This window comes from Callithrix jacchus, chromosome 20, assembly GCF_049354715.1.
Source record: "Callithrix jacchus isolate 240 chromosome 20, calJac240_pri, whole genome shotgun sequence".
NCBI classification, from domain to species: domain Eukaryota; kingdom Metazoa; phylum Chordata; class Mammalia; order Primates; family Cebidae; genus Callithrix; species Callithrix jacchus.
In genome coordinates this window covers 14,371,634-14,398,437 of record NC_133521.1, presented here as the reverse complement: position 1 = coordinate 14,398,437, position 26,804 = coordinate 14,371,634, and the positions used below count along the sequence as shown (strand labels likewise).

The 26,804-nt window shown below is 42.3% G+C and overlaps 1 protein-coding gene, 1 long non-coding RNA gene and 1 pseudogene across 6 annotated transcripts in view; 1 reads left to right on the top strand and 2 right to left on the bottom strand.

Annotated features, from left to right (window-relative positions):
* Nucleotides 1–447: 447 nt before the first annotated feature.
* LOC144580587 (interferon-induced transmembrane protein 3 pseudogene) lies at nt 448–1,757 on the bottom strand (annotated as a pseudogene). Its single transcript, XR_013530480.1, has one exon. The product of XR_013530480.1 is annotated as an interferon-induced transmembrane protein 3 pseudogene (transcript).
* A 1,132-nt stretch (nt 1,758–2,889) lies between these two features.
* LOC103789434 (uncharacterized) lies at nt 2,890–11,105 on the bottom strand. Of its 2 annotated transcripts, none has more exons than XR_008478204.2 (3): nt 10,728–11,105; nt 6,448–6,582; nt 2,890–3,480 (listed from the first exon to the last, which is right to left on the bottom strand). It is a non-coding gene; the product is annotated as an uncharacterized LOC103789434 (long non-coding RNA). The 2 variants fall into 2 exon arrangements; XR_008478203.2 differs by lacking the exon at nt 10,728–11,105 and adding an exon at nt 10,571–10,688.
* The window catches only part of BBS2 (Bardet-Biedl syndrome 2), a 37,911-nt gene continuing 21,410 nt past the window's right edge, over nt 10,304–26,804 (top strand). For 2 of the 3 annotated variants that reach the window (XR_013530479.1, XM_002760968.8), the window contains exons 1-5: nt 10,304–10,603; nt 15,510–15,737; nt 20,629–20,754; nt 21,005–21,067; nt 24,274–24,351. Coding sequence is in view for 2 of the 3 variants with exons in the window: in XM_002760968.8 (XP_002761014.1) it covers nt 10,490–10,603; nt 15,510–15,737; nt 20,629–20,754; nt 21,005–21,067; nt 24,274–24,351 (609 nt within the window). In the remaining variant the exon portion in view is untranslated. Of the gene's footprint in view, nt 10,604–15,509; nt 15,742–20,628; nt 20,755–21,004; nt 21,068–24,273; nt 24,352–26,804 lie in introns of all 3 variants that reach the window. The other variant, XM_054248664.2, reaches the window with a different exon arrangement.

The following is a 26,804-nucleotide window of genomic DNA, read 5'->3' as shown; positions in this document are numbered from 1 at the left end:
TAATCTCTTACAATCAGTGACAGTTTCTCAGACTTCCCTTATTTTTCACAAACGTGGCAGTTTTGAGGCACACTGGTCAGGTGTTTTATAGAATGTCCCTCGATTTGGGTTTATCTGATGATTTCTTATGATTAGACAGAGTTTATAGACTTGGAGAAGAAACCACAGAGATGATGTGCCCTTCCCATCTCATTATATCAGGGAGTATTTGATACCAAATTCTATTGCTGCTGATGTTAACCTTGGTCACTTGGTTAAAATGGTGTCTGCCAGGCTCTCTCCTATGAAGTCACTATTTTTCCCTTTCCATATTCTACTTTTTGAACTTTTTTCAAGTAGTGAAGTTCAGCCCACCTAAAAATGGGAGGAGAGTTAAGTTCTACTTCTGGAGTGGGTGGAAGTATGCATACACTATTTGGACTATTTATTCATAGAGGAAGCTTTTTTTTTTTTTTTTTTTGAGAAACGGTCTCACTCTGTCACCCAGGTTGGAGTGCAGTGGTGTAATCTCAGCTTACTGTAACCTATGCCTGCCAGGCTTGAGCAATCCTCCTGCCTCAGCCACCTATGTAGCTGAGACCACAGGCATGTGCCACCACACTCAGCTAATTTTTGTATTTTTTTGTAGAGACAGAATCTTGCCATGTTACTCAGGCTGGTCTTGAACTCCTGAGCTTAAGCAATCTGTTCAACTCAGCCTCCCAAAGTGCTGGGATTACGGGCATGGGCCACTGCACCTGGCTGAGAAAGCTTTTTTTTCTCCATAGAGGAAATAACAGCAAATTTGTATTTTGCTGGAAGTGATCAAAAAGGGAACAAAATACTTCTGAGGGCTTCTTTGCTTTCTTCTGTAAGTGTCGAAAAATGTTTTCACATCAGGACTTTTCTCATTACAAAAACTCTTAATAATATATTTTATTTAGCTCAATATATGTAAAATATTATGATTTCAAAATATGATCAATATAAAAATATCAGATATTTGCAATTCTTATTTTATATGCATTCTTGCAGATCCATCTTGTATTTTACACTTACAGCTTCTTATTATTATTTTTGCAAGGAACACGGGTACTTTATTGAATGCCATTGCAGAAAAGTGTGTGAAGATAAATGGTTGATACAGGACTTGGCTCCGGGGACAGTGCGAGAAATGGATGGTGGAGTATGTGGGAAACAGGTCACGGGCAGAGCTCCTGGCCTGGATGATTTCTCTTGATCTATCGATAGGCTTGCAAGATGAGTTCTGAGATGATGATAAGCAGAATGGTCGTGATGATGCCTAAAATCAGGGTCCAGATGTTCAGGCATTTAGCGGTGGAGGCATAGGCCTGGGCCCCGGTCAGGTCACCAAGCATCTTCGTGTCCCTAGACTTCACAGAGTAGGCTATGAATGCTATGAAGCTCAGGCAGGAGGAGTTCATGAAGACGGTGTTGCACAGGGGCCAGAAGACATACATGGTCAGGCATGGAGGTCTCACTGTGGATGCAGATCACGTGGCTGTCAGGGGATCAGGGTTGTGGGGCGCCCCCAGCACAGCCACCTCATGCTCCTCCTTCAGCATCTCATAGTTTGGGGGGACAGCCACTGTTGGCAGGAGTGGAGAAGGTTTGGACAATGTGGTTCATGGAGTTCAGGGAAGACCAGCTGTGGTCAGCTTGCTGGGATGGTTCTCCCACTTAGAGCTTATTGCGGTGAATTAGCCGTATTTCAAGTTCTCAATGGCCACAGGACTCAGGCTACCATATTGGAGAGCACAGCTCCAGACCTTTTTGAAGCCAATGCAGGGAAGGCTGGGGTCTTGGCAATGGTGCACTTCATTCTCCAGTCTCCAGACTCTCATCTCTACCATCTTTGCTGTGTTTCTGTGACTGTGATTCCTGAAAGTTCATGTTGAGGAAGCATCTTGTAACAACATTTTGGTTTTTTTTGTAGTTAAAATGATTTTTTTTACTTTATTCTTTATTTTATTTATTTTATAATTTAAAAATTTTTTGTGAATTCCTAGTAGATATATATATTTATGGGGTACATGAGATGTTGAGGTCGTGGCATGCAATGTGAAACAATCACATCCTAGAGAATGGGGTATCCATCCCCTCCAGCATTTCTCCTTTGTATTACAAACCATCTAGTTACATGCTATCTCAAAATGTGCAATTAAGTTATTATTGACTATAGTCACCCTGTCGTGCTATCAAATAGTAGGTCATATTCATTCTTTCTATTTTTTTGGTACCCATTCACCATCCCCCACTTCCCCCCGATATCTAAATTCCAAAGTGCCAGTTTTGGATACTGATAGGACTGAGTGCTAGCCACCTAAGCACCTGGAAGTGTGACAATAATTATTCTCCCTTTCCCAGCACAGTGATTTCACAGTCATGTTTTCTTTCTGTGTTTTCTTCGTAGTGCCTTTCATGCTACTCCCTGACCTTCCTCCATGCTTACCTTTAAACTTTTAAAAGTTAAACTTCTCATTTTGAGATAATTGTAAATTCACATGCAGTTGTAAGAAATAATATAGAGAGACCTCATGTGTCTTTACCCATTTTCCTCTAATGGTAACATCTTGTGAAATAAGTTATTCTCTTTTAAAAATAAAGATATTTGGCTGCTCTGTGAAGGCAAAGTGGGAGCAGAGAGACTGCTGGGAGGTAACTGTGATTGGGCAGAGATTTGGACCAGGAGAGAGCAGGAGAAGATGCTGAACCATGCTGCCATTCTGGGGCAGGTGGAGGTGAGCTGTATCCACACGAACCTCACAGGATACACTGATGTTCAACTCCAACAAGAACCTCCTTCACCAAGGTCAAGTCAAAAGCACAGTCTGTGTATCAGTTTCCAGCAGGAAAGAGAGGGTGCTAACATTTGCAACAAAAGACAGATTAACAAGAGAAAAACAAGATTGTATTGACATGAATATATCATATATGCATGGGAGATAACCAGGGAATGAGTAATTCTCAAAGAGCTGATTTAGAATTTCAGCTTATATAGTATCTTTGACAAAACACATTAAATTTTTAGAGCAGTGACAAGACAAAAAGGACCTTGAGCCTCTAAGGAACCTCAAAATGTAGGAAGGCAAATATACAAGAAACTAATGGTAGATAAAGTCTGGTTAGTAAAATTCGTTAGGTAGATTCCTCTGGTCTAATAAGGCCCTGAAGACATCTTCATTGATTGACCTTTGTCCTTTCCAGAAGGGAGGGGAGGAGGGACACCTACATCCTGCTTTAGGCAAATGGAGGCAAACAGAAAGGTTTTCTTCTATCTGCTTTTTCTCAACTGCTTTCAGCTCAAAATAATCCTTGTGCCAAAATGGTATATTTGGTGTGGAAGAGCCTGCTACCTTTCAACAGAACCAGAGTTTAATGAGGGGACAATTTACAGAGGTGTGTGCAGGATTAGGCACACCCAGGAGAGACGATGAGGCGTCCAGACTAGCACAGTGGGAACCGTCGCCATCCCTGGGCCTGGAGGAAGGAGACAGAGAGAGGTGCCATTACAGGGCCCAGGGAAAGTTGGAGTTAAGATTGAGGAAATGCCCAATAAGAGCAGTGGTGGTGGGTAGAGGAGTATAACCAGTCCCAAAATTATACCCAGCAGCAGGAAAGGAATCTGTTTTCTGACCTTTCTCCCCTCCCATCATCTGATCACCTTGCAGTGCAAGGGAATGGAGCCATAAAGTCTGTCAAGGTTGGCCTTCTCAGCATAGACCGGGACAGGGGAGAGACAGGATGGTAAAAGGAGAATAACAGAATACAATTTCAAAAACTCTACAGTGGGGGAGCTTTAGAAACAGTAAGGAACTGTTTATTCTTTATCTATACAGAACACCTTTTTTTTTTGGAGATGGAGTTTCACTCTGTCTCCCAGGCTGGAGTGCAGTGGCATGATCTTGGCTCACTGCAACATCCACTTCCCAGGTTCAAGCGATTCTCCTACCTCAACCTCCTGAGTAGCTGCTGTTACAGGCATGTGCCACCACACCCAGATAATTTTTGCATTTTTAGTAGGGACCGGGTTTCATCATGTTGGCCAGCCTGGTCTCGAACTCCTGACCTCACGATCCACCTGCCTCAGCCTCTCAAAGTGCTGGGATTACAGGCATGAGTCACTGTGCCTGGCCAGTACAGGGCATATTCTAGATGTGCAGTGATTCCATTTTAATGTAAGTGTTTCTCACCTAGTCTAACTTTCAGCAACTCTTTCCGAGATTATTTACAGGCTTGATCTGCAAGCATCTATGAAACACTGTGGACCCTGGCCTCTCCTGGGGGTACAGCAAGAGCCTGAGAGGAGACCTGCACGAAGTTTTGAGGGATAGGGTATCCTAGAAACTAGGATGTGTGGCCTCCCAGGGAGTTTTGCGCCCATGAAAGTGTCAGAGAATCTCCCATAACGAGACCACTGAGAGTTTGGCCAAGGATGTCATGTGGTTGGATATCTCAAGATTGCTTGCAGCAAACACAAGACTGGAGGTCTGAGATCTCTGCCCCTTTTCTGGCACCACTAGGTATCCAAGGTTCTGCTGGGTCTCTGAGGGTGGGCGTGGGAGGTAACTAACACTGATGCTTTTCCTATCACCTCCATGGGATATGTGGGGCTAGGGAAAATTTGGACTTGAATTCATTTCTGCATCTGTAAATAGGGGATAATGATATTACCTCCTTCATAGGATTATTGGGAAGATTGAGATGATCATATAAGTAAAGAATTTAGCATTCTGGCTCCTAGGAAGTGCTCAACATATGTTAGCTATTAGTAGTAGTTGTAACTTTTCCCCCCCGTCTACTGACCGGAAGATGCTGTTTCTGTTTTTCATACGACACACTGCAAAATGACTTTGAACATATGAGTCTTAATTTCATTTATTGCAAGTGTGAAATGAGCTGACAGAAGAGACAAACATGGACAGCCTCACCCCCACGATCCACAGCAGTTACATCACAGAGTTACCAAGAATTCCAGAAAAGAAGTCAAGTGATGAAAGACTGAAGGACAGGAAGCCTGGGAGGACTGCTGCCTAAGAGAAGCTGGGTGGAAAGTTCTCAGGGAGTCCAGCCCCGTTCGTCCTGCTCTGCCCTGGCGGTCTCCTGGCCCCGTCCCTCTGTGACTTGAGGAGTGGTCCTGATTGCCAGTTGCCTTAAAGAGTTTGGGGAAACTGAAGACTGGGGTCCTTTATAGGCCTGTTCTGGACCAAGAGGGGTTGGGAGAGGACCTGGATTTGGATCCTGAAATCCACAGACAACCCCTGCCCTTACACTACTTTATTTTAAAGGTTTTGTTTTAAATTGCAAAAGTAAAACAAGAGTGCTGTAAAAATAGCATAAACATATACAGTGCATAAAGAAAAAGACAGAAAATCTGTCTCCACATGGCCTCCCTGCCCAAGTCTGCTCCTCAGGGTGGGCCCTGAGGCTGCTGGAGTCTCCTGTGCTGGGGAGCCCTCTATGTTGCCTCCCTCCAGGCCTTTAATCCAGTATTAAGGAGCCCAAATCTCTGTTTTCTACACCTGCACACCCTCTAGTGGGGGTGCTTTGCAAACTCAATGTGAGGACAAGAAAAGGACATGGCAGGTATCAGGCTGCCTAAGGGTGGCCTAAGGCACCCTCCTGACGGGCTCCCCAACCCTTGGAAATCAGGATCTTCAATTTTGGTCCTGACCAAGTCCCACTAAAACTTGGCTACTAGGTTGGTTTTCCAATCCCAAGGAAACTGGGAACAATGATACCTACCAGCAAAAGAAAAAAGACGAAATTTGTTAGAACGGTGACCCTAACCAGTCAAAGGCAGCACTTCACCTAGAGGTTATAATAATAACCACTTCTGGGAGCCCTAATTGAAGGACTGGCTTTGCTTTACGGGTGAGGACTGCTAATATTTCTTTTCTAGTTGAGGCCGCTGGTGCTCTGGGAGGTTCACTGCAGGAGGCAGGAGAGTGCAGGGGTGAGGAGCTCAGGCTCTGTGGCCCGAACACCTGGGTCAGCCATCCTGGTTCGGCCGCATATCAGCTGTGTGACCTCAGGCTTATATTAGGGAGTCTACCACGACTCTGTTTCCTCTCTAGTAAAATGGGGATGATGACAGAGTCTCCCTCCGAGGGTGGTGGTGATTAAATAAGTTATTATGTGGCTGGGCATGGTGGTTCATGTCTGTAATCATAGCATTTTGGGAGGCCGTGGCAGGAGGATCATGTGAGCCAGGAGTTCGAGTGTTACAGTCAGCTATGTTCACACCACTGTGCTCCAGCCTGGGTGACAGAGTGAGACCTTGTCTCAAAAAAAAAAAAAAAGTGAGTATGAGTCAAGTGTCTAGCACAGAGAAGATAATCAATAAATATGAGAACTGGGATTAAATAATGGGCTAAGTCTCAGCTAGTGGCTGATGGAGGAGGCATCTGAACCCGGGTCTGATGTGATCGAGGCTCATGGGCTTACCTGTTACGTAGTGCTGCCTCCCTAGAGCCCATCGACTGTCAGCTCCTCTCCCACCTTCAAGGCCTAGATCCTCAGGAGTCCCAGCTCTCACTGATGTGTGGATGACAGGTGTCTCCTCTGAAGAACCAATGATTCCTGGTGAGTCGCGGGAGGCAGAGAAGACTTTTGGACTTTTGGCAGAAGGGGGTCAGCCCTGGGCCTTTCTCCTCAGAGGAAAGCTTGTAAGTCCCCTGCCCTGATCAGTGGTTGGCAGGGAGGATGGGGGATTCCCTGTCGTTCTAGGAATCCAGGCTAATCCTAAACTCAAGTACCCTCATTATGATACAAAATCTGATGGAAGCACAGGGGAAGGGTGGCTACCTCCTAAGTGTGGAAATAGCAGTGAGGGAGGCCGTCAAACATGATTTGCTGGAGTGGTGATGTCTAACCTCAGTCTTCAAACTCCTGACCTCAGGTGATACCCAGGGGGAAGTCATGAAGGGAGGGGAAGGACATTCTAGGCAGAGGGCACAATTTGAGCAGAGGGGCTAGACATGGCATCTAAGAAAGATCAAGTCTGAAGAAAGAAGAAGCAAAACATGAGCCTGCAGAGGTCAACAGTGGTCAGAATTTGGGAATCTGTTTAATCTACTGCTTTTTTTGATTGAAAATAGGGAGCCAATGAAGAGTTATAAAGAGAGGAGGTGACAATGGTAAAGTTTTGTCAGGTATAAAATGGGATAACCATGCAATATTGTATAATTCTGCAATAATCCTACAATCCTATGTAGGATTATTGCAGAATTATAGTATGATTAAGTCAGATGATGCATATAAAGTTCTTAGAATGGCACCTAAAAAATGCCCAGTAAATGTTAATGATGTTGATGTCAATGACGGTAATGTCCTATAGGAAAATAACCCGGAAAGTTAGAGGCCACCAAGGCAATCCAAACAGTAAGGAAGGTGTGGCCGGACGGACGGAGGCCAAGACCAGCCTTAAATAGAAATCCAGTGGGCCATGGACTTGTCTACCTGCTGGAGTAAAACCCAAGCTCCTTGGTGTGACTCAAAAGCACTAGGTGACCTGGCTTCTTCTTACACATTAGGCTCCAGCCATGTTATTTTCTTGCTGGTCTTCAAACACATCCAAACTGGCCCTGTGCCCTTGCTGTTCCCTCTGTCTAGACTGCCCGTCCCTCACATCTTTGAATGGCTGCCACTTTCTTGTCACAAAGCTCTTGGTTCAAATGTTACCTCCTCTGAGAGACCTTCTCAAGCTCTGGCACATCAGCCTTCTTGCCAGATGAAATGATCTTTCTTGTTTCCTTTTTTTTTTTCTTTTTGAGATGGAGTCTTGCTCTGTCACCCAGGCTGCAGTGCAATGGTGCATTCTTGGCTCACTGCAACCTCCGACTCCCTGGTACAAGCAATTCTCCTGTCTCAGCCTCCCAAGTAGCTCAGATTACAGGCATGTGCCACCACACCCAGCTAATTTTTTTATATTTAGTAGAGACAGGGTTTCACCATGTTAGTCAGGCTGGTCTCGAACTCCTGACCTCAGGTGATACCCACCCATGTCAGCCTCCCAAAGTGCTGGGATTACAAAGTAATCCGAGCTACTTGGGAGGCTGAGACGGCAGAATTGCTTGTACCAGGGAGGCGGAGGTTGCAGTGAGCCAAGAATGCACCATTGCACTGCAGCCTGGGCAACAGAGCAAGACTCCATCTCAAAAAGATTATGCACCACTACGCCTGGCAAACTTGTTTTCATGTTTAATGTCTATAGCTTCCTATTCCCTAGAGGATGTAAACTGCATGAGGGTATGAACTATATCTTTCGTGTTCACTGCTGTATCCCTAGGTTCTTGAACACCATCTAGAACATGGAGACCCTCAATAAATGTTTGTCAGGAAAAAATAAAGGATCTGAAATGTCCATTAGAGAGTCATTCTCTTCAAGCTGTTCCTTGGAGAGGTGGCTGATCAAGATGTGATCAATTAGTAACACAGCTGAGTGGATTCAGTGAGATGATGACTTTGTGTAGGTAGAATCTGGGGACTAAAGAGAAGGGACGTCACAAAACAAAGTAAGTTCCAATGACCCAGGGTAATTTCCATGGCAGGGCTAGTCAGGAAGCTGCTACAGGACTTGGAGTCTAGACAGGTGACAGAAGGGTGAGGGTGGAGATGAGGTAGAAAGAGGCAGGTTTCAGAAGCATGGTCCATCAGAGGGGGCCTGAAGGGCCACAGGCTCAGGTCTTATATTCCATCAGGATCTTTAAATTTAGGCTGGGAGTAGTGGCTTACACCTATGATCCTAGCATTTTGGGAGGACGAGGCTGGGGCATTACTTTAAGCCAGGAGTTCGAGGTTACAGTGAGCTGTGATGGCACCACGGCACTCCAGCCTGGGTGACAGTATGAAACCCTGTCTCTAAATAAAATACAAATAAAATTTAAAAAGTAAAGATTATCAAACTTAGTATTTTAACATTATTTAGTATTTTGATTTTATCTCCAAAAGAGGTTACAATTAGTCACAGATACACCAACAAGCTTGAAAAAAAAAATGCTCATTTGTATAACTGTAATTAATAAATGCAAGTATCAAGATTATTCCAGAACTCATCTTTCTTTTTTTTCCCTTTGAGATGGAGTCTCACTCTGTCGCCCAGGCTGGAGTAGATTGGCACGATCTGGCTCACTACAACCCCTGCCTTCTGGGGGCAAGCAGTTCTCCTGCCTCCACCTCTTTAGTAGCTGGGACTACAGGTGCCCATCACTACATCCGGCAAATTTTTGTATTTTTAGTAGAGACAGGGTTTCACCTTATTGACCAGGCTGGTCTTGAACTCCTGACCTCAAGTGATCCGCCTGCCTCGGCCTCCCAAAGCGCTGGGATTACAGGCATGAACCACCACACCTGGCCCAGAACTCATCTTTCAAGACCGAGTTGTTGACATAGCATCTGACATAGTTGTTTTCCTCCTCCTGGCCACCCTCTTTTCACTGAGCGTCCAGGACACCGTACTCTCCTGATTGTACTTCTTTGCTGGCTACTCCAAGTCTCCTCTGGTGGTCCTTGCTCATCTCATCACCCACCCCAGAATGTCCGTTTCCAGAAGGCAGCAGTGAGTCCCCGGGGCCTCACCTTTAGTTCCTCTGGAGGAACACCTTCCATTGAAGCTGGCTCTCTCACTTCCTAATAGTCCATGTCTGAATGTCACTTTCTGAGAGGTCTCTTTCCCACCACCCTTCTTAACATTGCATTCCCTCCAACCCTCTCTCTCCTCTTCCTTCCCTTAATTTTCTCTAGTACTACCGAATGACATGTATTTCTTGTTTAATGCTTGTCTTCCCTGACTAGTATGTCAGTTCCAGGAAAGCAGAGGTTTGTATTTTGTTTACTACGATTTATTATCTAGAACAGTGTATGACACACAATAGGCCCTCAAGGAAATTTTGTTGTTCACGTTTCAATTTTGCAGGTTTGCATTTAAAAATATATAGGGAGCCTTACCAGGAGCCCTAGACTGAACGTGAGTGTAAGCACTGGTATGGTTTTCCTCCACACAGCCACCAAAGCAAGGGACAGAGCCAACACTCGAGAAAGATTTACTTAATTAATGACCCTCTGGAGTAGGGTAGCATTGTGTAGAGTTTGCAGGGGTGCAGCTTGGTTGTGGTGCTAGAAGGGGAAACAGCTGGGCTGCACTGGCTCAGGGACAGTCCCTGTAGACGGGTCACTGGAGTTCAACCCACAGGGACAAATTACCGTAGGAGCAACCAGCGGCATCCGCAGCGCAGCAGAGGTTCCACCGCGCAGCCGCAGAAGGCTCCGAGGCGCTAATGCGCAGCCGCAGAAGGAGCGGACTGGTCTGCGCAGCCGCAGGCGAAGCCGGCGGTATCTGGACAAGTTCTTCCCGGGCTGTTTCGCCCGCGGCCTCAGGAGGTTGGGCCTGGGCGGGTCTTGACCCTGCACCTCTCACCCGGGCGCGTGAGGCCGGCTCCGCTGCGCTGGCCTCGAGGCGCCAACCCTCCTCCCCTAAGCCGCCGCCATCATGGTGCCTGTGTTCACCCTGAAACTGCGCCACAAAATCAGCCCCCGCATGGTGGCCATAGGGCGCTACGACGGGACTCACCCGTGTCTGGCGGCCGCCACCCAAGCTGGCAAGGTAACCGCCCCCACCGGCAGGGAGCCCGGGCCCCAGGGAACCCCAGGACCTCCGCCGGCCGCGCCCCTGGGACCCCGCCTCCTCCCCGACCCCGCCCCCAGCCCGTATTCCCGGCAACCGTTACTCTGTAGCTCCATCCTTCTGAGGACAATGGGGTCTTAGAGGAACAGCTTTTCTGAGCAGTTGACGTTTTCTTGTCGTCAGGCACTTAGAGTCTGGCGAGGTCGGGGTCCCCGGACATAGAGAGCATAGAGAGCTTAGAGAAGAGACGTCTCCGGAGCGAACGGGCTTGGTCTGGGTTAGCAGTAATAACCGACCCCAGATTCAAGCCAAGGGCCTCATCTTGTCACTTGGAACTTGGAATTCCTCCCACTCTCTCATCACACTGCTTCTTCTTCTTCTTTTTTTGAGACGGAGTCTTGCTCTGTCGCCCGGGCTGGAGTGCAGTTGCGTGATCTCGGCTCACTGCAGCCTCCATCTCCCGGTTTCATGCAATTCTCCTGCCTCAGCCTCCTGAGTATCTGGTATTTCAGATGCCCCCCCACCACGCCCGGCTAATTTTTATATTTTTAGTAGAGACAATTTCACCATCTTGGCCAGGCTGGTCTCGAAATCCTGACCTCAAGTGATTCATTCACCTCAGATTCCCAAAGTGCTGGGATTACAGGCGTCAGCCACCGCACCCGGCCCCTCACACTGCTCCTTTATCGAACAAAAGAATGCAAAGACTCCTATATTATTCAAATTGCACTTTTGATCCTTGCCTATGTACATTCAGTTCTTTCCCCATAATTTATTCACTAAGGATTAGGTGCTTACTATGTGCCATTACTGTGCAAGGTGTGAGAGTCAAAGAGATAAAAGAGACACGATCATTTAACATTCACCAGACTTCTGCTGAACACCGCCTGTGTAGATTTTGGAGATGTAAAGTTGGAGTCCCTACTTTCAGAAAGCTTATAGTCCGGAAGCTAACAGACAAGGCATATCAAAGCCCTTTGTATTTGATGGAGGCATGCCCAAAATACATGGAAAGTAGTGACAAGGCTAATAACTTAAAACAGGCACAAAACTTTATTACATGAATCATCTCAGCATCATTGCTACAAGGCCAAGGGCAGCAGCGTGTCATAGGTATGGTGGTTCTTGGCTCCAGTATCTATTTATTTCATGACCTTGGGCAAGGCATTTAATAATAGTACATAATATATGGGGTCATGAGCTAAGCACTTTGCATATAGGAAGTGGTCACTAATTGTTATCTGTTATTTTCTTTTTATGAGTCTTACTTTACTGACTAGAAATTGCAGTTCAGAGAGGTTCAACACAGTACTTGGAGCCAGTCAAATAAAAGCGTGGAATGTGGCCAGAGTGTGTGTTGTCTGACCCAGCGTGGATTTAATAAGCTAGCATTTGTGTAACAATTTATAGTTTTTAGAACACTTCCACGTATGTTGTATGATACGCCTTGGGATATGGAAGTAAAAAGTAAGGCTTTATTTTCATTAAGTAGTATAACAGAGTTAAGCTATTAATATGGGGTCTGGCACATCATGATGTTAGTTATTGTTACTGTTAGAAGTCACTGATGGGCTGAGTGCAGTGGCTTACGCCTGTAATCCCAGCACTTTGGGAGGCCAAGGCCGGTGGATCACCTGAGGTCAGGAGTTCGAGACCAGCCTGGCCAGCATGATGATGAAACCCTGTCTCTACTAAAAATACAAAAATTAGCCAGATGTGGTGGTGGGCACCTGTAATCCCAGCTACTTGGGAGGCTGAGGCAGGAGAGTCACTTGAACCTGGGAGGCGGAGGTTGCAGTGAGTTGAGATCGTGCCACTGTACTCCAGCTAACAGAGTGAGCCTCTGTCTCAAAAAAAAAAAAAAAAAAGGCACTGACAAATGTTAAAAAGAACTTCATGTTGGTTGTGCTGTAGGTGCATAGCAGATATATAAATGGGCTGAAAATATCCCATTGATATTAACTCAGCCCCTAATTTGAGGGCATACTACATGCTAGGCAATGTTTGTAGCTCTGCAGGTGCATCGGAGAATGGCCCCCATGTAGTTTATATTTGAGAGGGGGAACCAGGCAGTTAACCGAATATGCAAGTGTCTTCAGAGGAGAAAAAGAATAAGGGATTCAGTATGGTGGGAGCTTGCTGTTTTACACAGGTGATCAGACGGCCTCTAATAACATTTGATAAGATGTTTGAAGGAACTGAGAAAGCAAGCTCTGCAGATTTGTGGGATAAGTGCCTTCCAGGCAAAGGGATCAGCAGGTGCAGAGACCTTGAGGTGGAGATATGTGTGGTGTGTTTCAGAAGCACGATGAAGCAGCTATGGTTGGAAGGCAATGAGGGTGGCCATGGGGTAGCCACAAGCCAGATCATATAGGAACCTGTAGGCCATGGCAAAGAGCTTGGTATTTATATTGAGTAAGTTGGGAAGCCCCTGACAATTTTGATAAAATGGGTGTTAGAAGTCGCTTTATGTTTTAGATAAAGGCTAACTGGCTGGTATGTGGAGGATGTTCTGTGATGGGACGCAGGGAGGTAGGTGTAGGAATAGAAGCAGGGTGATCAGGCAGAGGTCCCTAGCGCAGCCCTTATGCAGACTGTGACCTGGAGTGGAAGGTAGGACTGTTTGATTCTAGGGCTGTTTTCGAAAATAGCCAAAAATAAGTAAATAAATAAATTAAAAGGAGATCCCTTGTCTTGTGTAATTGGACGGATACTTTGTGTTCAGAACTATAAACAAATCTAAAAAGTTCTGGCCTGATCTTTTATCTTGAGACCTTAAAAAGAATTAGTAATATTTTACAATTCAAATAACACCATGAATATATTCTCTTAAAAGCAATTAAACATTCCAGCTAGGGTTAAAGCCTGCATCTCTAGAAACAGGACTTTATCATTATATCTGGGACGCTGTTGTGAACATGGAGCTGACTCTGGACCTTAGCAAGGATATTTTTTTAAAGAAATGTCTGTCTGGGCGTGGTGGCTCAATACCTATAATCCCAGAACTTTGGGAGGCTGAGACGGGCAGATCACCTTAGGTCAGGAGTTTGAGACCAACCTGGCCAACTCAAAGCCTGTCTCTACTAAAAATATACACCCATAATTCCAGCTACTTGGGAGGGTGAGGCAAGAGAATCGCTGGAACCCGGGAGGCAGAGGTTGCAGTGAGCTGAGATCGTGCCACTGCACTCTAGCCTGGGCACCAGAGTGAGACTCCGTCTCAAAAAATAAATAAATGAAAGGAATCTCTTGCAGGGTGAACATTAGAGTTTTCCTTTGGGGGAAAACTTTTTTTTTTCTCTCATGGTGATGCTTAGGGGTTAGTTTAATTTATATTTTTTATAACACCTCCTCAGCTAGAACAAATGTGTGAACTTCAGCCAGTCCTTTGGAAGCCCTGGGAGTGGTCATTTTGTTGTGTGACTGAGATTGTTTTCTTTCCTTGCCTGAAGGGACAGACTTGTCTCTCTGTGGACTCTCTTAGTGCAGAGAACAACAGGAGGGAACTGGGGAGAAATCTGACTCCTGAGATCCTTGCTGCTCTTTGTAAAAATCGCAAAGTCTTTCCATTCCAGTAAGAATGAATATGGGGCCCATAAGATATTTTCCCTCCTGTTCTTTCTCAACATATCTGATTTCTGGAAAACTCTGTAAGGATTCCTTTGTTCAGAACTGTTATAAAACAAAATGTGATATGGTGGCTGGAGCTCAGGGTCTGAAGCACACCAGGCCCTTGTCTTAGCCCTGTCACCAGTCTCAGGACCTTAGCAAAGGGCCTTAACTCTTCTGACTTCACCTGGAAATCAAGGATTGTTGTCAGGATCAAATGTAATTAATGTTTACCAAAGCATGTTATAAAGTGCTACACAGATGGGAACATGTGGCTGCACACCTCATCTATGTTTTTAGTCAGTTCTTTTAAAAATTATTTTTTGTTGAAGAGGCTGCCTTGGGTAGGTATTAATTTAAAATGAATTCTGTTTGGATTTATGCAAAAGGCATGAAATGCTCATGTAAATTTTACAAACTTTAAAACTAGAAGGGGCTTGAGGAATTCCTAGTCAAGTGTTTCTCATCTCCCCCTCCTTTTTTATATTGCCCACCTTGGAGGTTTTTTAGATTATGAAAATTTCCCCAGTGAAATTCTGATACCTCAGATATACTGTATATCTCTTTTTATAGTGTCGTTCTGTGAAGAGCTACATGATTCCCCTATTGGAAACCCAGTTACTTGTCCTAGGAGGGATCTTGCGTCTCTTGAGAATGCATTTTCTAGTGCAAACCTCCTTTTTACAGATGAAGTCCAAGAAAGTTGAATAATTTATGCAAACACTCAGATTATATTTATGATAGTTGAAACTGTTGAATTTATTATCTTTGGGCTAATTACTTAGTTCTACATCACTGGTATAAACTATGAACGCCTTCAAGATACTTGATTTGCATCACTCAGTTTAAGTTTGTGAAACAAATTTGCTAACTAGCAGACCATTTTAAGGTCTAGGAAGTGAATTCATTAGGTGCTGGGACGAGAAAGATAATAAAAGAAGTGTTTATTCTGTTTTCCATAATCTTCCCGGTGTGTGCCAATCTAGTTTCTAAGAGTACTTGGACATCTTGCTAGGAGGCAGCATGTAAGCTGGCCTGGTAAGCAGTGACTAGATCTTTTTCATTACCTTATTGCTTACAAGGCTAAGAACCACCTGATTTCCATGACTCATAATGACTGAAAGTTGTTCATGCATTGAACTATGTATAAGTGTTTTAAGTTTTATAGGAGATTAAAGTGACTTCTTGTTGATGTGTTAGTAACATGTTTTTTTTTAAAGTATGATACTAATTTTTTATATTTTAAGGGAATATAATTAACTGATTTTTGTTTTAGGTTTTTATTCATAATCCTCATACACGGAACCAGCATTTCAGTGCATCCAGGGTCTTCCAGAGCCCCCTGGACTCTGATGTTTCTCTTCTCAACATTAACCAGGCAGTCAGCTGCCTGACTGCAGGCGTATTGAACCCCGAGCTTGGCTGTGATACTCTTTTAGTGGGGACACAGACTAATCTTTTGGCTTATGATGTCTACAATAATTCGGATTTGTTCTACAGAGAGGCAAGTAATAACCTTCATAACCATAAAATTGTCATTCCTCATTAATGTCTTCTTCTTATGCTTGGAAGAGATGAGATCATTTATTTTGGTCTGTTTATTATGTGACTGTTACCGTGTAGATAAACAACATGGAGATTTTGCTGTTAACATCCGCTTTATGTACTCGGAACTTATTTATTTGGTTATGGGTGCTAATCACTTGGTGACACTTGAGTTTATGTGGTATATCTGTGAACTACCATCTGTCAAGACTCCTGTTGAGAATTCAGCCAAGAGCTGGGAAGCCAGTAGACAGGTCTCCTGGGGGACTTGCATTAAAGTTTAGTGCAATAGTTTATAGGAGAAGCCCTTAATGTCGCCTGCTACCTACAGGCTGCTGCAACTTTAATACCCAACTTTAATGCTCAGATATGAAGTTTTACAAACTTCCTTGTCTTTTCTCTGATAAATATGAATAGTTGAATTTATTATTTTTGGGTTAATTACTTAGTTCTGCGTCACTGGTATAAACCATGAAAGCCTTCAAAATACTTTATTTGCATGAGGTTGGTTACAGCAATTCGTATTTATTACAGAAAAGATAGGGAAGTGAAAGTAAAATAAATTATACCTATTTTTTTCATCTAGAGATAACAGTTAACTTTTGAATTGTTGAATCCAAATTTTTTACCAAGCATCTATGAATACATTTTGTAGTGAAATGGAATCATATATACATGTAGCCTTTTATTTTTTTTTTTTACTCTATAGCAGCTTTATTAAGATATGATTCACATGTACAACTAACCTACTGAAAGTATATAGTTCAGTGGTTTTAGTGTATCCAGAGAGCTGTACAACCCTCACCACAATCAATTTTCAACATTTTTACCCCCAAAAGAAAACCCATACCCATTGGTATCATGCCCCATTTTTCTTTAACCTCCTAATCTTAGGCAATCAGTTATCTACTTTCTGTCCCTACAAGTTTGCATATTCTAGACATTTCATAAATAATGTAATTATATAATATGTGATCATTTGTGACTGCCTTCTTTTTCTTAGCATAGTATTTTCAAGGTTGATCCATGTTGTAGTCTGTGTCAGTAATTCATTTTTATGGCTGAATAATATTCCATTGTGTGTATATACCACATTTTACTTATCCGTTTATCAGTTAATGGACATTCCACTCCCTATTATGTGTGGCTCTTTCATTCAATAATATGTTGTGAACATCTTTGTATGAAGTTACTACATATCCGTTATGTCATTCTTATTGGTTCTATAGTATTTTGTTGTGTTAATATAATTTGTTTAACCATTCCATGTTGTTGAACATTTATATTATTTCCATTGTTTCTCTATTACACTTCATAGTGTAATAACTGTATACCTTTGACTACTTCCCTGATTATTTCCTAAGGATAAGTTCCTGAAAATGCAAATGGTTTTCTTTGTCTTTCTTTCTTCTTTTTTGCTTTTTGAGACAGAGTCTTGCTCTGTCACCCAGGCTGGATTGCAGTGGCACGATCATGGCTTATTGCAGCCTTGACCTCATGGGCTCAAGTGATTCTCCCACTTCAGCCTTCTGAGTAGCTGGAACTACAGGTGTGTACTACCACACTCAGCTAATTTTTTAATATTTATTTTTATTTACTATCTTTTTTGATACTGAGTTTTACTCTGTCCCCCAGGCTGAAGTGCAATGGTATGATCTCAGCTCACTGCAACCTCTGCCTCCCAGGTTCAAGCGATTCACCTGCGTCAGCCCCCACAAGCAGGTGGGATTACAGGCATGTACCACCACATCCAGCTAATTTTTGTATTTTTAGTAGAGATGGGGTTTTACCATGTTGGCCAGGCTGGTCTTGAATTCCTGACCTCAAGTGAGCCACCTGCCTCAGCCTCCCAAAATGCTGGGATTACAAGTGTGGACTACCACACCTGTCTAATTTTTTATTTGTTAGAGAGATGGGGTCTAACTATGTTGGCCAGGCAGGTCTCAAACTCCTGGGCTAAAGCAATCTTCCTGCCTCAGCTTCCGAAAGTGTTAAAATTATAGACGTGAGCCACAACACTTGGCTGGTTTTCTTCTTTGTATGTTTTTTGTTGAAGGTAAAATGTACATACATGAAAATGCACAGACCTTAAGTGTACAATTCAATGAGTTTGGATCCCTATAACCAATACCCCAATAAAAATACAGAACATTTTCATCACTTCAGAAAGTGTACCCTCTTCCAGTCAGTTTCTGTCTTCCATAGACCTTCACTGTTCTGACTTCTATCACCTTAGATTAGCTTTTCCTGTTGTTAAACTCCATGCAAATGGAATCATACAGAATGTATTCTTTGGTGTCTGGCTTCTTTCACTTAACATAATGCTTGCTAGAATGATCCATGTTGTTGCATATAGTAGTTTTTTGTTGTTGCTGAGTAACAAACATAGTATATTCCATTGTGTGAATATACTATGGGTTGTTTATCCACTCTCTCGGTGATAGACAAGATGGACATTTGGGTTGTTTCAGTTTTTAACAACAATTTTTATATAAGAATTTTTTAAAAAATAAGACTTTTTGTGGATATATGTTTTAATTTATCTTGGGTAAATACCCAGGAGTGGAATTGCTGGGCTGTATGGTTTATAAGAACTTTATAAAACACTGCCAAACTGTTTTTGCAAAGTGGTTGTTATCACTTTACACTCCTGCCTGCTGTAGGAGAGTTCCAGTTGCTGCACAACCTTTGTCAACATTTGTTGTTGCCAGTCTTCAATTTTAGCCATGTTGGAAGGTATAAAGTGATATCTTACTGTGGTTTCATTTTGCATTTCCCTGATAATCACTGACGCAAAGCACCTTTTCTTGTGCTTATTGTCCATTTATTTGTCTTCTGTGAAGTGTCTAAGTTTTTTGCCTATTTTTTTATCTGTTTATTATTGATTTGTAGACATTTCATGGATATACTGTATACAAGTTCTTTGTCAGATTTCTATGTAATAAATATTCTCTCAGTCTGTGGCTTGTTCCAGTAGATATGTATCTCTTGATGAGCAAAAGTTTTTCATTTTTATGAAGTCCAGCTGATCACTGTTTTTTTTAGTGGTTGGGACTTTTTTGCCGTTTGCTTGTTTCAAGGTCATGTTGTTTTTGTTCAGAACTGAAATTGTGTTTAGGATTGTAGTAGTCAGGGTTCTCTAGAGAAACAGAACCAATAGGATATGTACATGTTAGAGGAGGAAATACTTGTTTTCAGGAATTGGCTTATACAGTTGTGGAGCCTGGCAAGTGGAAAATCTGCATGGTGGGCCAGCAGGCTGGATACCTAGGAGAGAATTGATGTTGAAGCTCAAGTACAAAGGTTGTTTGCTGGTAGCATCCCTTCTTCCCTGGGGGAGGTCAGTTTTTTTTTTTTCTATTGACAATACTTAATAGAAAGTACTTAATAAAAAGTATTGAAGGACTTAATAGTAAAGCAGATTATTAACTATAATGTGAGTGGACCAATTAATGTGTGAGGCCCACCCACATTATGGATAATAATCTGCTTTACTCAAAATCTACTGATTTAAATGTTAATGTCATCTGGAAAATACCCTGACAGTGACTCTAGAATAATGTTTGACCAAATACCTGAGTACCATTGACTAGCCAAGTTGACACATAAATTCAGATTACAAAGAGTCAGCTTTACAATTGCCTAGTCCAAGACTATTTATTTATTTTATTTTATTTTTATAAAGACGGGGTTTCACCATGTTGGTCAAGCTGGTCTTGAACTCCCAACCTCAGGTGATCCGCCCGCCTTGGCCTCCAAAGTGCTTGGATTATTGGCGTGAGCCACCACACCCAGCCAAAGACTTTTTTAAAATGAGATTTTTGATAGGCATTGGTGAACTGCTCCCTAGAAATACTACCATTTTCCATACCCCCCTCAATAATGATAGTGCCTGTTTTATTACACCCTAACTAGTAGTGGATATTATTGTTCTTTTTCATTGCTAATCCAAAAAGTGAAAAATGATATATTGTGAGAATGAACATTTTTCATTTTCGTTGACTGTATTTCATCTCTAATATTTCCCATTTGTTTATTTTTTTGGTTGGGGTATTTACCGTTTTTGTATTTATTTGCCTTTTACTAACCTTTTTCTTATATTAACTTTTTGTCTTATATATTGTAGGGCTTTTTTTCTCACTTCATTGTTTACCTTTTAACTTTATTATTTCTTTGTCCACTTAACAGTTATAATTTCTTATGAAGTCTTTTCTTTCCTATATAGCCAATCTTTATTGTTTTTCTACTTAAAGATTATGTAAGTAACACTTATTTTCCTATACAATAAACAGTGTTTATAAAGATGTCCTTGAGTCTATAGAAATAAATTAACTTATACTTATGTAATTTATTCAAGAAGTCTAAGATACTTATTTTGGATGGTGGGGCCATGGGTGTTTTATTATTCTTTGTACTTTTTAGTACAAAGAATAGTAAAATTTAAAAGAGTAGTAAAGAACTGGATTATAAGTATTTAAAAGATCTCTATCCAAAATGGTTAAAACAAATTCAGAGTTTGGGTGCTTAAAGGCTTAAGTCTTGATTCTCTGGAGAATTTGCCCTCTGGAACCTGTGGTCCCAGAGAGCCCCAGAGTATCATAGCAGGTTTTTGTAGCAGCTTAGTGTGAGAGCCAGGGCTCTGATTTACCCTGCATCTGTGCTCATCCTTGCAGAAGCCACAGCATTAGGTCTCGGTGGACAGCCCTGGCTGCCCTCTCAGGAAACCATCTGGCTTCTCACAAATGATGACAGAGGAATTTGGGTATCCCAAAAAAATATGGATATACATTACCTTCAGTGTGCCTGCAGATGATTATGTCTAAGATAATGTGTCCTTTTACTTTTCTTAGGTAGCAGATGGGGCAAATGCAATTGTGCTGGGGACTTTAGGAGACATTTCTTCCCCTCTTGCAATTATTGGTGGCAATTGTGCTCTGCAGGGTTTCAATCATGAAGGAAGTGATCTCTTTTGGACGGTATGAAGAAGAAAACATTCTTTTTGGTACTCTTAAGCATTTTTACTTTTAATGTTCTTTTTTAACCACCAACTCTACTGAATAATTAAAATATAGAACAATATCTATAATTCTGTATATTAAAAAAGAATATGAATAATTTGAATAACATTCATTTGTGTTTTGTGTAATCCTCTCTTTCACGTAGCTAATATATTTGGAGTAAATGAAGAAAAGATGGCAAGCTAATGGTTTGGGGTTTTATTTTCAGGTTACTGGAGACAATGTTCATTCCTTGGCCTTGTGTGACTTTGACGGTGATGGAAAGAAAGAGGTATGTGGGGGTGGAGATACCTCTCTTCTGTGTTTAGCGGAATAAATTTTGTCATGACAGTGACAAAAAGGATTCTCCTGGCTGATTTTGCCAGGAGAATGCCCAAATGCTGAGCTAGTTGACCTCATTTGTCTTTCTCTTCTCTTTTGAACAGTAAATCACTTGTGCTTGTCTAATAAATACAAAGATCAAAGCCATGGTGTTTCAGAGACTCAGGAGGGTGCAGAGAGGGTAGAGGATCGCAGTCTCATGAATTGCTCCTCATACTTTGAAACCATGTTAGTATGTAGTTTTCAATTTTGGCCAATTTTTTTGAGGAATCTAAATGTTTTAGAAATGGGCTTTTAGCCTTTGAAATTATTCTTTTTTTTTTTGGGTGGGGGAGGAAGGGAGGGAAGAAGGACGGTAGGGAGGAAGGAAGGGATGAAGGAAGGAAGGAAGGGAGAAAGCGGGGAGGGAGGGAGGGAGGGAGGGAGGGAAGGGAAGGAAGGAAATCAAGCAATGAGAGAGACATTGCCGACCTGGATCTAGAGGTTTACAAGTTGATTTTTTTTGAGAGAACGAAAGAAAAAAAAAATAATAAGTAAAGGAGAGGAAGAAAGAGGAAGAGAAAGAGGGAGAGTAAATGGAAATACTGCTTTATTTTGAAAAAACTTGGGTATTAATAATGGCCAATCAATGTTTCATTTAAACTTATGGGTAGGTGTGATGTGGTATTGACAAGAATGTATATTTTGTGTATTTGAAGTGGAGAGCTCTATAAATATTTATTAAGTTTACTTGTTCCGGATCTGAGTTCCAGTCCTTGATATCCTTATTAATTTTCTGTCTCATTGAATCTAAGTCTCGTATCTGGGTGTTAGGATCGTTAGCTCTTGTTGTTGCATTGATCCTTTTACCACTATATCTTTGTTGCTTTAAAATCTATTTTATCCGATACGAGAATTGCAACTCCTGCTTTTTATTTATTTATTATTTATTTTTGCTCTCCAATTGGTTGGTAAATCTTTCTCCATCCCTTTGTTTTGAGTCTTTGTGTGTCCTTGCATGTGAAACAGGTCTGGATGTAACATGCCATTGGGTTTTGGCTGTGTCTTTTGATTGGGGGATTTAGTCAATTTATATTTAGGGTTACTGCCATTTGATGTTGACTGGCTGTTTTATCCATTTGTTGGTGTAAATTCTTCTTTATGTTGGTGCTCTTTACTTTTTGGTGTATTTTTAGAAAGGCTAATACTGGTTGTTTCTTTCTGTGTGTAATGCTTCTTTCAGAAGCTCTTGTAAAGCAGGCCTGGTGGTAATAAAATCTCTGAGTTCTTGCTTGTTCATAAAAGATTTTATTTTTCCTTCAGTTGTGAAGCTTAGTTTGGCTGGATATGAAATTCTGGGCTGAAGGTTCTGTTCTTTGAGGATGTTGAATATTGGCCCCCACTCTTCTGGCTTGTAGAGTTTCTGCTGAGAGATCTGCTGTAAGTCTGATAGGCTTGCCTTTGTGGGTAACCTGACCTCTCTCTCTGGCTGCCCTTAGTATTTTCTCCTTCGTTTCAACCCTGGTGAATCTAATGATTATGTGCCTTGGGGTTGCTCTTCTTGAGGAATATCTTTGTGGTGTTCTCTGTATTACCTGGGGTTGAATGTTGACTTGCTTTGCTAGTTTAGGAAAATTTTCCTGAATAATATCCTGGAGGGTATTTTCCAGCTTGGATTCATTCTCTCTGTCGCATTCAGGTACACCTATCAAACGTAAATTTGGTCTTTTCACATAGTCCCACATTTCTTGGAGACTTTGCTCATTCATTTTTATCCTTTTTTCTCTAATCTTGTCTTCTTGTTTTATTTCATTAAGTTGGACTTTGACCTCTGATATCCTTTCTTCTGCTCGAACAATTCGAGTGTTTAAACCTGTGCATACTTCTCGGAGTTCCTGTATTGTATTCTTCAGTTCCATTAATTCACTCATACTCCTCTCTAAGTTGTCTATTCTCAATAGGATTTCATCAAACTTTTTTTCAAAGTTCCTAGTTTCTTTACGTTGGGCTACAACATGTTCTTTTAACTCACCGAAGTTTGTTATTAACCATTCCTTGAAGAGTGATTCTGTCATCAGGATGCGCTCGTTCTCCATCAAGCCTTGTTCTATTGTTGATGTGGAACTGTGATCATCTTTAGAGGGAGAGGCGATCTGACTTTGAGTATTCTCAGCTTTTTTACGCTGGTTTCTTCCCGTCGTTGTAAATTTATCCTCCTGTCGTCTTTGAATTTACCAACTTTCAGATTAAGTCTCTTGAGTGGACGTCCAGGTTGTTAGTTCCCAGGGCCAGAGCAGCGGCGTTAAAACTGATGGTGCTTTTCTGCCCAGGATTCTCCTGTCTGGCTTCCTTCTTGTGTCCGCAGTAGGCGACTCTGCCTTCCCGGGGCTCCAAACCTCGGTCAGAAGGGGAACTGGTCCCGTTTACTCTGCGCCGAGCGCTGCCGCGCTGAGGTGCCGTCACAGCCGCTGCACCGGGCTCTGGTGTTGTGTTGGGGGCCCGTGCGGGTCCTCCAAACCGGTTTACTCTGCTCCGAGAGCTGCCGCGCCAAGGTGCTGGAGGAACCGCTGCGCCGGCCACGAGAGTCACGCTGGCCACCCGTGTGTTTCCTCCACTGGGGGATCTTCTGCTCCATGAGCGACCAGAATTTGTCTGAAAGTGTGGCGTCCTCTAGTTCTCCGCGCCTTCCCTGAGAGCTGCAATCCCGGGATGTTAGCGATCGGCCATCTTGGATCGTTCCCCCGCCTTTGAAATTATTCTTATGGTTACCCTAGAAATTAGCTTCTTGAGCAGTAGGTATGAAGTGCTGTGTTGGGCACTGACTTGCCCCTCTCTTATCCATGGACACTGGGCTCTGGTGTTTGAACAGGGCTTCCATCTGTAGGCAGAGAAAGTTGCTGATCCAGGGAGCATTTTCAGGTACTTAGGGAAATAACTTATTCTGGCAAGATATGCAATTCCAATGGCAGGATAAAAGCTGTAGTAGACCCTGTTTCTTCACTGACTGAATGTGCTGATCCTCCCAATAGAGGGAGCATTCCTGAGCATCAGACTATTAGGAGGTAGTCAGTCTTGGGTGGCAGTAGCAGCATGGAAAGTATTGTGCAACCTTTTGTTTTGTTTATGAAAATTTTGTTGTTTTCACTTACCTAAACATGTATGATATTTCCCTTTCAGCTTCTTGTTGGATCTGAGGATTTTGACATCCGAGTTTTTAAGGAAGATGAGATTGTGGCAGAAATGACAGAAACAGAGGTAAGAAGTGCCACCTTGAACTATAGTAACCTTGGACAAGATAGATCAGCACTGTTAGATGAAACATCAAGTGAGAGTGCTGGGGGCATCTCCCAACCCAGATGGTTTTAGGATAAAAACTGTGGGGGTCAGACAGAGCTGTATGTTGTGGAAAGAAAAGCAGTAAAAATTCTAATTAAGATATATTTTGAAAAGATTAATTAAATAGAGAAAAATTATTGAGTATAGTTGAATACATAAAGGCATTTCTTAGTTAATACATGCAAATAATAATGTCAACTATTTATTATGTACCTATCATATGCCAGGTAGTGCTCTAAGTACTTTATATGAAGTAACTTATTAAATCCTTACAACATCCCTAATAGGAAGATAAATTATTATTTCCATAGATGAGGAAACTGATGTTCTGGTTGTTTGTTTGTTTGTTTTGAGGCAGAGTTTTCCTCCATCACCCAGGCTGGCGTGCAGTGGTGTAATCTCAGCTCACTGCAACTTCCACCTCCCAGATTCAAGTGATTCTCATACCTCAGCCTTCTGAGTAGCTGGGTCTACAGGTGCGTGCCACCCCCATGCCCAGCTAATTTTTGTATTTTTAGTAGAGATGGGGTTTTGCCATGTTGCCCAGGCTGGTCTTGAACTCCTGACCTCAAGTGATCCACCCACCTTGGCCTCCCAAAGTGCTGGAATTACAGGGGTTAGCCACTGTGCCTGGCCTGATGTTACATTTTTGTTAAGTTACTTGTACAATATCTTGGCTATGAAGTGTCATGGTCAGCATTTGAACCTTTATGCCTCTTCTTCCTCATCATCATCATATGTATTGAATAGGGCTGAAATGCATAAATGAGATTTTTATATTTTTTTTCTTCTTGCAAATTCAGTACTTCTTAGGCACATTTCTGTAGGTAAGCTTAAAAATTAGGTGTTAGTTACTCCAGCTCTAAAAAAAAAATTAGGTGTTAGAAACTTGTGATTAGAATTACTCATGTAATGGAACCTGAGATATTTCTTTTAAAAGTTTAAACTTTATTTTTAAAAAGGTAATGTTTAGGCCTGATGCAGTGGCTCATGCCTGTAATCCTAGTGTTTTGGGAGGCCAAGGCGGAAGGATCACTTGAGGCCAGGAGTTTGAGACCCACCTGGGCAACAAGACCCCATCTCTACAAAAAACATAAAAAATTAGCCAGGTATGATGGCACATGTCTGTAGTCCTAGCTGCTTGAGAGACTGAGGCAGGAGGATCCCTTGAGCCCAGGAGCTTGAGACTACAGTGAGCTATGATCGCACCACTGCATTCTACCCGGGGCAACAGAACAAGACTCTGTCTCAAAATTAAAATGAAAAACAAAGTAACAGTATTAAGAGTTAGGAAAATAAAGGCAAAAAGAAAATAAAAAGCAATATCTAAAGATTACCTGTATCCTTTATGGTTTTGACATTCTTATGATACTTATTTGCTGCTAGTTTTCAGGATTGGGTAGCTGAAACAGAAAAAAATTTTAAGGTATTCTTACGGAATAAGAAGAGGATAAAGGAGCAATGGCTTGTGAACATTGTAAATGGACAGAAAGAAACCAGTGAAAGGGAGTCTTAGAGATCAGAATGGTGGGATTCTGCAAAATTTAGTTATGTGGTATTTAGGAAACTGTATTAGAAACGCTTGAGGACACTGGTCTCAAAACTAACCTTGGCCACTTGTCCTTAAATTTCTTGCTTCTTGCCACTCATAAAAGCTGTCTAAGAAGGTCACTTCTTTTCCTGTAACTAAAAAGGAGACCAAAAAGCAAAACCTACATATTGATGTACAGTGTTATCAATGACTTTAACGAATTTATCCAAAGCAAGAGTTATCAGTTTTTACTAAGTCCTACTATACCTTTTATATGTTCATAGGCAGTATGATGTAAGATGATAGTTGTGGACAAAGAAGAAATGAAGAGGACAAATGAGTGCCAAAAGGAGCAGTCTGAGGATGTGTGTCTATACAGGGAGTCTGTTTTTTTTTTTGAGATGGAGTTTTGCTCTTGTCACCCAGGCTGGAGTGCAATAGCACAATCTTGGCTCACGGCAACCTCTGCCCCGCCAGGTTCAAGCGATTCTCCCGCCTCAGCCTCCCGAGTAGCTGGGATTATTGGCACCCACCACCACACCCAGCTAATTTTTGTATTTTTAGTAGACACGTGGTTTTGCCATGTTGACCGGGCTGGTCTCAAAGTCCTGACCTCAGGCAATTCACTTGCCTTGACCTCCCAAAGTGTTGGGATTATAGGCGTGAGTCACGCACCTGGCCCTGGAGTTTGTTTTGTGTGCATGTGCTTACCTGTGCTTTCTGGGGGAGGGCCCGGAGCCTTCATCAGATTCTTAAAGAGGTTTGCAACCTCCCCCACCACTAAAAAAAACAACTTGAGAATCCCTGGCTGATAGGTGCTATGTCCTGCATTCTCATATCC